Below are 17,268 nucleotides of genomic sequence, written 5' to 3'. Positions count from 1 at the left end.
ACGTTGAATATTTTAACAATGTCTTTAGTACCTTTCTGGAAATTGAAAGTGGTGATTATATTGCTGTCTATGGATGAGTCATAGAGCTCTCGGATTTCATCAAAAATATCTTAATTTGTGTTCTGAAGATGAACGAAGGTCTTACGGGTGTGGAATGACATGAGGGTGAGTAATTAATGACAGAAATTTCATTTTTGGGTGAACTAACCCTTTAATGCCGTTACTTGGCAAAACATTCTCAGAACATTTTTTGTTAGCTGGGCCTGATCTATACAGAGCTCAACGACATCAATGTGGAAGATTTGTGAAATGTGGCATTTTCTAAAGATTTATAATAATTAGGCCCAATAATTAGGCCCAAAAATAGCTTTCAGCTCCATTTTAACACATTTTCCCATGCTTAAATCCATTCCACAGTCTTCTGAAGATTTTCAACACAAAATCAGAGCAGAAATCAGAAATGACTAATTTCTGTCTTGGCCTGGAAATGATTCATTCTCTCCTGACCCTGGAGTTCACGTCTCTATATGAATGTGCAAAACGGAAATGAAATAGACTCTGTCTCTGTGGTGTAAATCAGCATGCACAGTGAAGAACATATCAAGATAATCATGTTTAGCTAATAGACCAAGAGGTGAGCTACTGGGAGTTTTTGGAAGCTAAGAGCAGATCTCACTAGGGAAACACAACAGAGAATAATTATTTTGGTGGAGAATTAATAAGAGAGACAAACAAATGACAAAAATGACAAGGTTGAGAGGTATGTTTTCCCCCCGAAGCTATGGTTTTCATTGAAAAAGAGCAGCATGAACATTCTGCCAAATGTATCTTTTTGTATTCCTCAGAAGAAAGGAACCGGTTTGGAGAGACATGAGGGTTAGTAAGTCTCAGTAGTGTCAAGGAAAAGACAGGACAAATTGAACATGACTGATTCGATTATTCACCTGGAAGACTAGAGCATCTGTCCTTTGACCAGAAGTGAGACAGAACAACGTTATGGTACTTGGTGAAAGTTAAAGGGCTCCTGTTACACACATATACACACATACAGTCACAGAATAACTGTCAGAGACCATTTTACACTGAATCAGAGTCCCGTAGATGAACAGACCAGCACAATTGCACCATCAGCAGATAAAAACATCATAGGGTGATAATAGATCTGCCTGTCCAGAAATAATGTGTTAATTTTTATCTCATGCAACGCAATGATTTGTATGTTTTTCACTTAAAAAGCTATTTCCCAGGAGGGAAAAAAAACGAATTCTACTTCTCAGGTAAATGTAGGATTTTTTACTGGGAAAAAAAGTAAAAAATACAGATTAAACATGGTCTTAGATCTGTTATGGAGAAACAATTTATATCTCCACGACAACATAAAACTTCATTTGTGCAGCAACTTCATAAAGTTCAGTATAAGAGAGTGAGGAGTCAAATAATTTTAAAAGAATGTAAAAAGACAGAGCACAGCAAAGGAAGTACCTTGGGCAAAAGAGCCGGTGACCAAGCCGAAAAAGCAGCTCAGCATGCTGGCCAACTCCTTCTGACACTCATTCTTGCAGTCCTTCACCGCATCCATGTCTCCTGTCCTTCAGTAATGTTTCAAATGCTGACCGAACAGTCTCTGTTAAACTACAGCAACTCACACAATGGAAAAAGTCCATTAAACCATCACCAGCACACAGACAAATCTCTAAAAACTTCACCTCAAAAACGGTCTGACACTTACTTTGTCCTCAAACTTCCTCCTCACTTAGGAGAGAGTTCCCAGGGCACAGGTTTTAGTCAGTCAAGATAAAATTTAGAAGAGGAGTTTCCTTTGGGCTGCTGTGATTGTCAAATTAGACTTTATCCATTTCTTTCTCAATTAATCAACAAATCCATACCAACTCTTGAGATCCAGTGCTGGAGTGTTTTGCTGCGAAGTGCAGAAAAGTCTCAATGTGACCCAATGTAGAACACAATGCTGATTTGCTATCTGGATAACGTTACACCTCCCATTCCAGACGTGGACAGTAATCCAAACCAAACAGCTAGTGAGGTCTTCAGTGTCCTGACAGAGTTCTGCTGTATATATCTGAACATATCATGGACTGTCTAGGAATTAAAGCTATGAACAGGAAGTAGCACTGATCAGAGAGAGAGAGGTGGGGGGATGACAAGCAGAATGCTCAAGTTTCGCAGGAAGCATGTACAGTATGCTGTACAGTCAGAAGACATCAAATAATCAAACAAAGTGGATTTTAAACAAATGATGCTACAACTTCTCAAAACTAAAATGATTTTTAAATTTCCCTGAAGTTCACACAGGTGTCCTAGCAGAGTTTACATTAAAAACGAATTTGATCTACAAAATGTTGACAATTTGGAATTGTTCAAATACATGAATCTTACTTTAATACTTTCAATTGATACTTTATTATGTTCACTTGCTTTAATATGTTGCTATTTCATAATCTGGTGCATTGGTACGTTTTTAAGTGTGGTTTAAGCATCCAAATACTTTTTAGGGCCACCGTAGATATATAAGGCCACTAGCCTGATTCTGAGACACTTCTCATCCTTCTTCTCTTATTTCACTCTTCCTATAGCCCTCTCTGATTTCCCCATTTGCAAGCCAATCTCTGATTTCCTGATCCTGCCACTTTCTTTTAATGGTGCCACAAACTATTTCAGTGTCTCTTTCTACGCTGTTATAAGTGATTATCTCAGCTCTTTCAGCAATCTTGAGAGCAAAAAACAATTAAATCAATAAAGCATTATGACAAACACTTACTACATATAAATCACAGCTAATAACACTTCATTAAATATTCATAAACATTCATAAAAGCATTGTGTCTTCAAAAAAATGATGTGTACAACATAATTAAATGTCCTTGTTTCATATGAGCTAATGCATTACACAAATCTGTTTCCCCATATAACCACTAGACGGCACCAGCTGAGCACTGTGAAGAACATAATGATAAGCAACATCTGGCACTAGACATGCCACCTTTAGGGTGTAAATATAAAGGACGCCCTTGATTTTACATCATTATCAAGAAAAGTTCATATTTAATGACTCTGAAAATGACGTTAACCCTAACCATCAACTAAAAATGAATAACATCTTTTCCTTGCACCTTAATGTGAGTGTGATTTTTGTAATGTGAGTGTGTAATGTGATTTTTTACAAATATCATGAATTAGTAATAGTCAAATGATCTTATATTATCTGAACAATTTGTTTATGTCCCAATAAATTTTAAATGATGTTTTATTAAAGTTCGGGAGCAGCACGTTCTGATAATCTACCCAATCAGTATGACCCTATCAGCCTATATATAAATAGCCGACTGACCTCTGTCCCATGACAGTGTTTTCCTGCATCCCTCCACCACCCCAACTCCTTACTCTCAACTGTTCCTATCCCATCCAGGGATATGGGGGGAGTACTCTGGGTTCGGGCCAAAATTCCGAGCCCTCCCCCGGACAGCGCTAAATCTTTACTCTATTCAATTACATACGTGTGAACTCGTGAAAATGACATAGAAGTGGTTAGAGCATTGTATGTAAGAACTGCATGCCATTGACCCATCATTTAATATAGAACTACACATTCATAAACAGATCAACAAACAGAACTAAACCCCTATTAACGACACCAACATTGCTGGGGGTAATGCATTATAAGTAACTTGTAATCAGATTACTTTTTCAAGTAACTAGTAAAGTAACACATTACTTTTTCAATTTACAACAAAAAGTAACAAAATAACAAAAAGTAACAAAAGTTACTTTTTCAAATAAGTAATGCAAGTTACTTTTTCACATTTTACACCATGTTGAGAGAAATCGGGAGTGCAGAGGCGTTGTGTGCGCTGTGTGAACATGATGGTTATTGTAGTTCTAGACTAAATGTGAACGTGCATTTACTCACTTGCACGAAAACATTCAGTATTCCTCAGAATGAATAAAAACATTGAAATGCAATCTCAGAATTTTACGCAAACATGTAATAAATAACTATATTAAATTACACAAATATACTTTAATCTCACTTTATTAACCAATGTCCTTGCTGCTGACCTTCAATAATCCAGTTCAACCATACTAATAAGCAAAAATGACTTTAGATTAGATTTAGAAATAAGAGTGTTGAACTTCCTTCTCCTGTATCCTATTCTTCTTTAATCCAAAAAGGCAGCACAGCTAAAAGGTTTGTTTGAGCAGCGCCCTCTACTGTACAGGTGTATATATGCATTTCCTTCAGCGTGAGGCTTATTCATTTCACTTTTGGTGTGAAAGGGCCTGCACATTTGCCAAGAATAGTACTTTTTTTTTGTTATTAAAAAAAACAAAAAAACAAGCAAGCCCAGCCCAGGTAAGAAAATGTATATGTATAATATGGCATTACTTTTCATAAAAAAGTAACTAAGTAATGCAATTAGTTACTTTTTTAGGGAGTAACGCAATATTGTAATGCATTATTTTTAAAAGTAACTTTCCCCAACACTAGATACCAATTAACAATTTTTAAATACACAAAAATACAATATACAAAAACTGTAGACATACAAAGCCTACTATAAATCATAAAAATCAGCTCCAGATTATTGTAACCATCATGAAATGTAAGATATCCTACCCTGAACTGGCAGAATTACTGTGTAGAAGCTAGAAAACTTTTCTGCATTCAAAGCTGACGGTGCTAATAAAACCAACAAAGTTTGAAGAAGCAGTACTTTTTTGAAGGCTGGCTTTAACCTCTATTTTGATACAATCTCATTAATGACCCACAGAGGGCTAGCTTCCGTGAAGAGAGTGGCAACACAGATCGATCAAAACCGAATTAACTTGAATCCATTCCCTGTGCCATGTTCAACAGAGAAACTTCTGCTGAGGTCTGTTTGATCAATGTCACCCTCTCGAGGTCAAGACCCAACATATGTGGTTACAAGCTGACTGGGGACTCATTTACTGATGGAGACGCTATGATTAGCGGGTGGAGGATGTCATATATGTAGGTTGCATCTATTTGCATGCATTCTCTGCTGGTGACGATAAAAAAGCACCATAAAAGTAACATTAAAATGGTTCGTATGACTCATATTCCAAGTTTTGTGTGAGTAACAGACTGAAATGAAAATCTTGACATCAGCCTCAGCTCTCCACAGCATGTTTGTGAACAAATCTTTCTTTTGAGTTGGATCTTTGAGATACTGAGATAGCCTTGTGGGCAGTGCTCTGACATGTAGCGCGGTTGTGCATTGGCAGATGTGAGTTTAAATCTCAGCTTGTGGTCATTTCTGATCCCCTCCTACCCTCTCCCAATTTGCTTCCTGTCAACTCTCTACTGTCCTGTCTGAATAAAGGCAAAAACAGCAAAAATAAATCAATCTGGCCTGCATTTCCCAAAAGCATTGTAAGCCTCAGTAGAGACCATTTGTGCCATTGGTTTCTACGATCTACCTAAGCTTCAGATGCTTTTAAGAAACACTAACCTGAATGATTTGTTCATGAATCAGATTGGTATGGTTCTTGAGTTCACAGCTGAAGCAGTTCTCAAGTTAATAGCTCACTGGAAGGGACGATTTTAAGGGGATTTCTGCCAAGTGTTGGTTTGTTCATCAAAGAAAGCTATCATATGATATAGGACTAATAATATAGAGCATGAGTTGTATCAAAACACTTATTTTCTTTTGTCTCAAAGTCAAACAGTGGGCATAATTCATGAAACACGAGCAGAACGAATTTTTGTGTAAATCTTTCGTAAAGGCGTACTGACGTAGGTTTTCGGATCCATTGAAAATGTTCGTATTTTCAAGATTTTAGTTGGTGTGAAACAAATTTACACTTGCTTCCTACCATGTGTAAATGGTGCGTAAAACATTTGAACTTTCTGTGTACTTTCAAGCAAACCGATAATGACACTGTATTTTGATGCACTATGTAGCATAATTATTTTTCACAAGTTCGTTTGCCCTGTCTTTCTTTTTTTTTTTTTTTTTTTTTATTTGTAGCTGAGAGTTGAAAACTGTTCAACTTTGGATAAAACGCAGCACTTGTCACTGTCACTATTTACGCAGCCATCCAATCACAGTGGAGAAGGGGCAGGACAAATACTACACTGACCAATCATCCTAATTGTACAACGACTAAACAACAATGGAGAAGTTAGTATTGCTGGTTACTGTTTTTTTTACTCAGTAATATTCTTGAGATACACATTACAGCCATGGATATTCCAAATCATAGCAACCGAAGCGTCTCAGCTGGAAAAATTCTGCACCTCCAATGCTCTCTCAAGCGCCACCAGCTGGCCGTTTTAAGAAGAGCACCAGGCATTTTTTCAGCTTGGTGGACACACGTTAATTGAATATTTATTGTTAGGCATATGGCCTATTAGTCTCTTTTGCATATATGCAATATATTGGAGCCAAACCTGAGAAGGGAGTCCAGAAGATTCCACAGCATTCCTGGACACTTAATTTACATAGTTGTAATTCAGTTATGCTAATAATGAATGCATGTGCTCACGCGTCCTATTTATGAATGATTGGAATTCATGAACGTACATTTAACTGATGTTTACGAAGTGTTTGTGAATCCGGAGACAAGTTTTCAGGAAGGTCCATTTTATGCGCAAATTACTCTGAATTTACTCATATATTTATGAAGGTTTAACGGATGAGGCCCAGTGTGAGCAACACTTTGTTTCTCAATTGACAGTCTCGTATCTTAGGCATGTAAATTCCTTTTTCCATTTAGGTCTAAATAGATGAAGTTTCTGGTTCTTTGCAGGTGAAGCGATGTGATCAAAAGGCTTGCGCCTACTGTTTACCAACTGGCCGGTAAGGATTTTGAAAATGACTGAGAGTTATTAGTTTAGATGTTGTTGTTGTTGCGTTATTGCATGCTTGATATTTTAGCTGTGTATGCAAGCATACAGATAGGAACTACATATCAAGGATGTTATAGAGAATCAGAGAATCAGAACCAGAGCACACATTACAGTTATAGGAGAAACCTAAAAAAAAAAAAAAAATCATAGAGAATTTGAAAATGTGGTGTGCAACTGTGGTGTGAATTTGAAAAAAGGTGTGCAACTGCGAACGTACCTTGTCTATTGTATATCATATTTGTGTTAACATTGCACCCGACAGTTTTTGATTTTATTGGACATTGAGTATTTTTAGTGACTGAAAGCTTCAGTCATCATTCATTGCAACTGCATTGAAAAGGGCAGTACAAAAATTCAAAATTGTGATTAGGCCTATGTGGCTCACATCATCTAGCAAGTAAAAGGATGTGCTCAAATATTATTGTGCAGAAGTTTAAAATATGCCATGAATTTATACTTTAATCTGGCCTTCTCTGCATTTCACTTGCATTTCCTCTATTAAATATCTGACTGTTATTTAATTTATGTTCTTTTCTTTTTTTTTTTGGACAACATGTGTCCAGCATGTCCAACATATGACGTGTCACACCGTCATATATGCAGAAATACCCCATCAGCGGGCCTTCCTAAAAACCTAATTTCCTCCTGTGCCCTTTCCTCCACTTCTCTGTCTCACCTTGCTCTTTGGGCCCGGTGCTGGCGATGATCCATTTGACCAGACAGCACCTCATGAGGGCTTTCCGTGTGAAGCGAGGCCTCTGCCATTTGCCACTCTCCTTCTGTCGGCCTGTGCCAGGCTCCACCCCATTGGCATCACCCAGCAGACTGCCATCCAGCACCTTGCCATCCTCCTGGGAGAGAAACAGACAATGATAAAGAGCCTATTTCTTCTCACTCAGCTAATACAATCTTGCTAGATGTGTGTTTGTTTTAAATTAAATTCTACTCAGCATCAGAACGGCAAATGGTACAATGTGTCTTGCTAGTATTACAATGTGGTCTTTGACTAAGGGTTGAAAGTACTTCAGAGAAGATTGTCCTCAGGGGTGTGAATATTGCATATGTAAGCAGATGGTTTTGCTGCGTTCAGAGGACAGATTTTGCAGATGACATCACTCAAACGTGAATTGACTTATTCGCTTTTGGGTTCTCTGCATTTTTTTTTTTTTTGGATGACTGCCAACAACACAAATAGACAAAGCTAAAAAAAATGCTAGTTCTTGCAAGGCAGCCAAAGTATAGAAGATTTTAAGCCACTTTGTGGGGAATAGATGAATAAATAGTTGCGGTTGACTAATATATTGCCAATATAACAGCTGATATTTGCCTTTTTTTGTGCCATTTTTTAAGGTAAAACAACTGTAATTAACATTCAAGTTTCCTGTAAAATTTGCCAAAAACACCTAAAAAAGGCATACCCAAAGTAAATTGCATGCTGTTCTTGAACCATTTGAAGTATATCTCATATAGTTTTGGTCTCTTCTACTGCGGGCGGTACAGTGGCACATTAACAGGTTAATTTGCCGGTGTTTTTTCTATTTGCATGTGTTTTCTTCAGTCGCAGCGTGTTGCATTATCGGTTAACCACTTGTTTTTATAAAAAGACAAGCTCAAACATTCAGTATGCAAACAGAAGAAAGATGACCAATCAGTATTCACAATGAAAATATTATCATGATATCGCCAATCAGAATGTTTAAAGGGACAGTACACCCCAAAATGAAAATTATGTCATCGTTTACTCACCCTCATGTCATTCCAAAACTTTCTTCTTTCTTCTTGACTTTCTTTCTTCTGTGGAACATAAGAACATATTTTGAAGTATGCTGGTAATCAAACAGTTTTGGTTACAATTGACTTCCTCTGTATGAACAAAACAATAAACAAATCACTGAGACTTTTATTAAAATATCTTCTTTTATGTTCCACAGAAGAAAGAAAGTCATACAGTTTTGGACATGATAATTACAGAATTTTAATTTTTGGATGAACTATCCCTTTCAGGAATATCAAGACACACAGTGTTGATGTAACAAATTGAACACAAAAACACATTGGGCCTCATTTATGAAACGAGCGTACGACAGAAAACTGTGCGTACGGCTGTTTCCACGCAAAACGTGGCATTTATCAATATGGACGTGAGCGGTGACTACGATCAAATTATCATTTGACGATCATAAAATGTTTTTTTTTTTTCAGGAGTTTAGCCGTGTGCAAATAGCAGCATGAACAAAATAACATGAGGATTCACACATTGTCTCATTGCGCACCTGCAGTGCTTGTGTGAACGGAGAAAAACTGAATAAATGGCCTATGAATATGTAATAAATATACATATAAATTAATGTAATTGTTTGCAATTACAAGGTTAACGGGTGTTTTTGGTGTAAAATGAATTTCTCTTGCATGAGTTACTGTTCCTCCATGTCGTAAACTCTAGGGGTGAGGTTTCTAAACCATGAATTTTTAGGGGCATGATATTTAAATGACGATTGTTTTCAGCCGCCACATTTATCAACTTACGATCATTCTTATGATAGGATTGCCAGCATACGAATGTTTAATGAATCACACGTGAACCCTGTCACAAGATGATTTCTGCGCTCGGATCTGCGCTCGTTTCTACGTTAGATTGATAAATGAGGCCCAATATGCCTACATATTTTTCTTCAGGAGGTTGTCATGTTGTTGCGAATAAATGAGGTTTACGTCAGTCTATGAATCTAAAATCAACATTTATAGTCCTCAGGTTGTTTATTTGGTAAAAAAATAAATAAATCATCATACAAGCAAAATGACAAATTGTTATGAGACATGTTGTGCATATGGCAAACATATAGAAATGTTTCATATCAGCCTCTGAATCTAAACTTAGTCTGCTGCAAATATACAGGCATGAACCATAAAATATGAAAAAGGTAATGCATTGCAAAGCTCTGTACCCTGCCATCAGCCTCACTGACATCATCATAGCGCACTGGCAGACTATGACATAATCAGAAATTATGTCACAAGATGATCTGTCATTAGAGATTATATCACACCTTCTTAGAATCCCATTTGTGCCCAAATTTTTCTGAATGGTTTCATGCATATAGTCCTTTATTTAAGGTTTAATAAATGAGCATTTATTAATAAGTTAAATGTATAATAATTAAACAATAGACAATTATTAAATTGCTTATTAATAAATCTTCACCTTTTGATTATTACTGTTGCCTCTAGTAATTTTGTGTCTGATTTTTAGTTTCCAACCTATTTTGGGTTCATTTAAAGTCAGCCATATAGTCATTTTTAAACAATAGTTTAAATAAAACTGCCCAGCACGTTGGGCAAACATTTAACCCAACTGCTGGGTTAAAACAACCCAGTTGCTGGGTTTGTCCATTTTCAACCCAACTTGGGTTGTTTTTAACCCATTATTTTTTAGAGTGTATGTTTTAGGTGGGATATAACCTTGATTTATTAACCTATCCACAGTATACCCCATTTCCCCATGATACATGTACTTACAAGGACTTTTGACTAAGTATGCCAAAAACTATAGATCTCTTGTAAGATTTGTCTTGTTTGGATGATTCTAGAGACCTTCATGATTTTGTATATATATATATATATATATATATATATATATATATATGTCAACAAAAAATTATTTATTAGTAACATGAAAATTACATTTCTTTGGGAGTATTTGACTTCGCCATGCTTCCTGGAAGTAGGGGTAGGAAGTTGACAGCCTCAAGGAAGTGAATACCTTTTTTTTTTGTTCTTGAAATCCTTTATTTGGTTGTTTTCTTGCATGTCATTGAGACATAAAACATGGATAACATCTAGAAAAATACTTACAAAGGGAAAATGACAACTATACACTGTGGCAACTATAGTTGCCAGAACTAAAGGGCTAACATTCAAATCAAGATATAGAGGCTAAATTCCAATACTTTTAACGTCTGATTTAAGCCTGTAACATTTTAAACTGGAATAAAATGTGATGCTTTGAGCTCTATAAAAATTACAAAACTATATCATAGTTTCTGCCAAAAATATCTTGATTACACTATAATTCAGTTTATGTTTCCTTCGTGCACAGCTTATTTCGCTGTTTCTTCACTATTACCAACTCAAGCCAAGACTCATTTCAAACATCTCGACAAGTGATGAAAACCAATTGTTTCTGAAGCCATATCAGCATTGCTTTGAACAGCAATCTCATAAAGCATATTATTGAGTCACATGGCCCTGGTGGGCGCCATGATCACATTTCCCACTGATAGAAGAAATATCTTGTGACAGTTCCCAATCCCCCATACACACTTGTGTGCATAATAGCTTCTACACAATGATACTGTAAGATCCACAAATGCAACTGTCAAGCCATTGACTATTATCTTTACACTGTTGTTGCCTGTTTATCTAGGATTGGACAATCAAAAATTAATCACACAGAACAATACAGAGGGACTGTTACATCACTGTTGCAACAGATCTTAACTATTAATCAAGTATTCTCAACTCTTGCTGACTTTTCTACTGTTGAAGAACTGCTCTACGTCTTGTTTTGAAAGAACTAATGCTGTTTTCTCTCATGCTGCGGGTGCTGTGTGAAGATGTCTTATTTTGTTATTAATCATGACTCATTGCTTTGAGCTTACACACATGCACTGTTGGCGCTGCTCACTCTTATTGATGGTTTGTGTAAAGCTGAGAGAAACAAAAGTATCGCTGAATTTTTTTTTTTTTGTCATTTTAGGCTACTCAGCTTAGCTACTGAATACAGTTTTGGTTTTACAGTATTGTTTTGAGAGAATGGAGGATCATTTTATTCACATCATGGAAAAACTTTGGTTACACTTTATTTTTTAGTCCCCTTTAGACAGTCTGTTGACTATAAGTAATGTTGCACCGATGTCAACTAACTTACATTAGAGAATTAGAAGACTGTTAAGGTTAGTGGAATAAGTGGTTAGGGTTAGTAGAACAAGTTGACTTACTTGCAAAGTTACTTATTGGCCCTGTTTACCCCCTGGTATTAAGATGTGTTTTGGTCGATCGGATCACAAGTAAACGAGGGAGACACATTCCCGTTTACACCTAGTATTTTAATTCATCTCTTTTGTCCACTTTCAACCACTTCTGTCCATATTTCTTTGAGGGGAGGGTCTATGGGTGGGTAAATGTATGTTTTTTTTTTTTTTTCTTCAGATCTTTCGATCTACTGGAGAAAATAAGCTTGTTCAATTTACATATGAACGTGACCAGAGACGACGGAAAAACAAAAGGAGAGCAGCAGTTTTCTGAACGCGTCCAGTGTGTGTTAGAAATCAGGAATGGTGAGAGAACATTGTGTTTGGTTTTTCGTCTTCAAACCAAACTTGGGTCTCTAGCTGACAAAGTTTAAATCCTGTCTGGCTAGCATGCTTCCCATAATGTTTAAGCATTAGGTCAGTATGTGGAGAGTAGGCGGTCTTTTGTGGCTGTTCGAACACATTCGACCACATGAGCATTTACTCTACGAAAGCAATCCGGTCATTTTTGACTACCTCTGGAAGTGGTCAAAAGTGGACAAGCTTAAAATGTTTTAGACCCCGTTTACACCTGTATTTAGCGTCCTCCACTTTGGATCCGATCGACCAAAACCTTAATACCAGGTGTAAATAGGGCCATAGTGAGTAGAATGTCTAAATGGGAACCATCAACTTTAAGTATTGTGAATGTAAAGAATGTAAAATTTGCAAAAAAAACACATTAAAAAATTTTCTCAAACACTAAAATTCTATGCATCTACAGTCCAATGTCACAGCTTTACATAATGGTTTCAAAGCTATTGAATGTAAACTATCGTTCCAAAGTTTGGGGTCAATAAGATTTTTTTTTTTTTTTTAAAGAAATTAATACTTTTAATCAGCAAAGAGACATTAATTCGATCAAAAGTGTCAGTAAAGACATTTATAATTATAAAATATTTCTGTTTCAAATAAATGCTGTTCTTTTTAACTTTCCATTTATCAAAGAATCTTGAAAAAGTATAATGATTACTTATAGGCCCTGGTTACACCTGGTATTAAGATGTGTTTTGGTCAATCGGATCGGAAATTTTGTCCACCGTTTTATCAGATCTTCAAAGTAATAAGAAATGTTTCTTGAGCACCAAATCAGCATATTAGAATGATCATGTGACACTGAAGACTAGAGTAATGATGCTGAAAATTCATCTTTGACATCACAGGAGTAAATTACATTTCAAAATATAGTAAAATAGAAGACAGTTCTTTTAAATTGTAATATTTCACAATATTACTGTTTTAATGTATTTTTCATCAAATAAATGCAGCCTTGGTGAGCATAAGAGACTTAAAAAAATTACCAACCACAAAGTTTTGAACAGTAGTGCATGTTCATGTAACAGAGTGAACTGAATTAAACAGCAATATGCTCCTTTTGTATAGTCAGAATATTTCTTATTGAAAAATAGTGACCAGAAGAACCTGTAACCGGATCATATAATACACACCGTTTGACTTCAGAACGACCTTTGCCAAGTGAAGAAATAGAGAGTAAGATGAAAAATACCAACATTTGAGCAACTTAATGGGACAATGTGGCATTTCACTGCTCCCGTGAGTTATTTCAGCCCACCGCAGTATCACCTGTATTGGAACCAGCAAAACCTGGACTGGAGCAATATACACAATATACACATACAGAATAGACTAGATGAACAAACTGGCAATAATTGTAGCAGGTTCTAGACCATTTTAGGTCAATTTAACCCCTGCTTCCAGTGACGACCCCACGCTGAAACAGCTGTCACCGCCGCGCTTTAAAAACCAGGACGGGTCTTGTTTACTAAAGGAATCCCCTTGACACGTACTGTACTACACCTCGTTCCTGCACAGCAGAGCTCCGCTCATTCATCTTGCACTCAATTATTCAGACTCTAACTCTATAAAAACCCCATCAATAAAAGATCGGAGAGAGAGAGCGCGAGCAGGAAACGGTAGGACAAAAGCCTCTTTTACATGCACACACAAAAGCATGGCAGGTAGAGGTTGGAGAGCCGCCTTGCTCTTCATAAACTCACAAAGGAGCCCGTCATCATCCTGAGAGGGCTTTTATAGAGATAAACACAGACATTGATTTGGCTCTCAGGGAGAGGTTGGTTTAGGCCACGCTGTAAATGCTGAGCAGCATGAGCCGGGTCGAAACACAATCGCTAGAAGCGGAGCTAAATACCAGGTGAGAGAGGGACTGTCAAAGAAAATGACACATCAGTCAGCCACTGCAGTGAGATTCTGAAAGGGCGGGGGGGATCAATCCTGACAGTGAGCGTAATCGGCTAAATTAAAAATGGAAGAGCCGCTGCTCTCGCTGCATAAAGTCTAAGAAGACTGAATTAAAAGTGTCATTGGGATTAATGACTGGGTGTCTGATAAAAATGGCAAATTAGGTATTAGAACGACTTAGAATTAGAATAAAGAGACACATTTGCATCATATTTGTTCTGCTGAATTAACACATATTATTATTCAGACCTTTCCCATCTGGTGAGAAAGCCAATCTTATAGACAGCATGTCAACTTTCTTACTATAAATGTACTTTATTTTTCACCCTGTTTTTTTTTTTTTTTTACCTTTTCATCTATTTGCAATTTTTGTGGACTGATTTTTCAGTCCATTTTTCAGTCTTTTGATCAACAAATTATTGCTGTACAAACAGGAAAACATCTGTAGTCTCACATTTTGGCTTTTTTGTTTACAAGTACATCACAGCTAACACCTGCATGGAATGCTAGCCCCCCTACAAATGCAGTATACACCTAAACTACACTTAAAGCAAATGATGTTCTGGCGCCAGCATGGAAGTTTCACCACATGCCTAACAAATTCGCGACCAGGGCTGAAACACGAATTGATATCGCTAACATGTGTAACAAAGTTGTTGTGCCCTCCACTGACAATAGAAGTGCTATTGATCTGAGCTAGTGTCGCAGCTGTGGTCAAGCCTACTGATACCAGTTTTCTTTCCACAGAAAGAAATTGGCTGCTCTTGCTGCTCCTGTCACATCCTAAAACGTTTACTCAATCATTTTGAGTTTTTTTTTTATTTTTATTGTAAAACACTGACTTGATATTGAAAACAAAATGTTGTATATGAAATGTTCCCATCCTACATATATAACAAAGTGCATTTTTATTATTTAAACTGAAAAACTGTTAATATCGGGTTGACTGACCCAGCACCATTTCAAAAAACAGAAATCAGTCTATGCTGATTTGGTACACAAGAAATATTATTATCAATTGTGCTACTTAATATTTGTGTGTCTCATACATTTTTTTTTCAAGAATATTTGGTGAATGGAAAAACAGTGTTTATTTGAAATATAAATCTTGCAATTACAAACTTACAGCACATTTAACATACAATTTTCATCTGCATGCGTATCAAGTCAAGTCAAATCAAGTTACATTTATTTAGCAGCTTTACAGTGATAACAGGAAAATGATGCATTATGGCTGTTGTTCAGTGCTGATGTCAGTTCAGTGTTGATTCAGTTCCGTTGTAAAGATCATCAATTATTAAATTAGTTCATTTCACCTATAAAGTTTTTTTTTTTTTTGCAAAAAAAAATCATCCACCTCAGTTTAGTTCTCATACAACAGCGTCAGTACAGTCGGATCAATAATATTGTTGAATATTGCCTTGGAATCAAACTTAGTAAAAGCCAAGGCATTTTTCTCAGTTTCTAACTATGAAAACAGGGATTTGCAACGATTCACTAATGTATCAATAAATAAACTGCAATATTTACTTACTAAAAGATTTGATGAAATTAATCAGTTGAACTGTTGAACGGATTCACGGAAATGACCTGAATCTTAATGCTCTCATTAATGCTGTAGGATAACAAAACAAGTCTAATGACAGTCTTTAGGAAATGTTCAAATATAAAGTGCACAATTTGCAGTATTGTTCATGATGTTGCTTAATTTAATATCAGCACTAAAATCATTGTGAATATATTGTGAATATCGCTCGCTGACGCAACGACAATCAAGATTGGACTAGTTGCACACATGCTTCAGATGCCAGTTATGCAGAGGTGCTCCCCAAAGTGTCGTCATCAACACAGCTTCTCGTTCCCTTCTCAGGGAACAATGGTTACATTTGCAACCTGAGACGTTTTGTCTGTCATTAGAACGACCACATCTGAGGCAGCAAGTGCAATGCATTTCGTTTTCATCAACTCACCAATTATAAAGTTTACTGTAGCTATGTGGGCGCTCAGTTTTTTTTCTTTTTCTTTTCTGTTATTTGGCCAAAATCTCATGTTATAAAAGATGAAGATGAAGCTTCACACAGGCTATTTAGGACAGTATTGACTATGACTCGACAACAATTGCTAGAATGCTGCTCCTCAAATACATAGAACATTAGCTTTTACTCTATAGTGTTTGTTGAGTAAAGAAAATGCTGAACATATTAAAAACAAAAACAAAAAAACAGTTCATTTACCCTTGGATTGCAACCACACAGTCATGGCAATAAAGCTCATTTGTATTTGATATGAGACAAATCATCAAGAGAGACGAACGCATGAAAAATGTGTGGGCCATTCAGACCTTTTTGTAGCTCCGTTATTTTTCTCACAAACCTTCCCATGATGCCTCAGTCGTGGGATAATCGCAGTACTACTTGCCAATGATAATCTCTCTCGATCCCTCTAATTGACCCTACACTGTCTGACTTGCTCTTCATCTCCCCACGCACACACACACACACACACACACACAATTTAGTTCATACACATGGAGTCATGCTGTCAAGCATAGACATGTGTATGGGAACATATTTGCACTCAAACACACACACACACTTTAATTTCACACAGATTATTGACCTAGCAGCATTTGACAGCTTTGATGACCACCGGAAACGGACGGAATGCAGAATAGACTCATGTAAACGAGAGAACAAAATGAAAGAGTGCAGGAGAGGAGGATTGTTTTTCATAAGGGACAGGAACGAAGGATGAGAAATACGGAGAAAGGGAGGAGGCAAATAGAGTAGTGTAAACGTTCTGACCAAACACTCCCACCATGCAGAGATATAAATAGAAAAGAAGAGAGCGAGGGGGGAGAGAGGGAAGCAACATAACAGATATAGAGTAAAATAAAGAAATAAAAAACCACCACTGGATTTTGTTCTTAGATACACTGACGCCAATTAGCATAATGAGCACAGAAATACAATAAAAGAAAGGGAAGATAGAGTGGAGGAGTGAAGAAAACAGATAAATGACAGTGAGAATGGAGGTTTATTGGAAAATATAGAGATGATATGAAACCGTTTTGGAAGGGGGAAAATTTGC

The 17,268-nt window shown here is 36.7% G+C and overlaps 1 protein-coding gene across 1 annotated transcript in view; it reads right to left on the bottom strand.

The window, feature by feature from the left end:
* Positions 1–17,268, bottom strand: part of kcnip3a (Kv channel interacting protein 3a, calsenilin) — a 72,792-nt gene that overhangs the window by 37,428 nt on the left and 18,096 nt on the right. Inside the window, exons 2-3 of the mRNA XM_051902075.1 lie at positions 8,636–8,683; positions 7,566–7,740 (exon numbers count right to left, since the gene is read on the bottom strand). Coding sequence (XP_051758035.1) covers positions 7,566–7,740; positions 8,636–8,683 — 223 coding nt within the window. The remainder of the gene's footprint in view (positions 1–7,565; positions 7,741–8,635; positions 8,684–17,268) is intronic.

Source organism: Ctenopharyngodon idella, chromosome 8 (genome assembly GCF_019924925.1).
Source record: "Ctenopharyngodon idella isolate HZGC_01 chromosome 8, HZGC01, whole genome shotgun sequence".
In the NCBI taxonomy this organism is placed as follows: Eukaryota; Metazoa; Chordata; class Actinopteri; order Cypriniformes; family Xenocyprididae; genus Ctenopharyngodon; species Ctenopharyngodon idella.
Note: the sequence above shows the minus strand (reverse complement) of the source record. Positions and strands in the feature narration are given on the sequence as shown.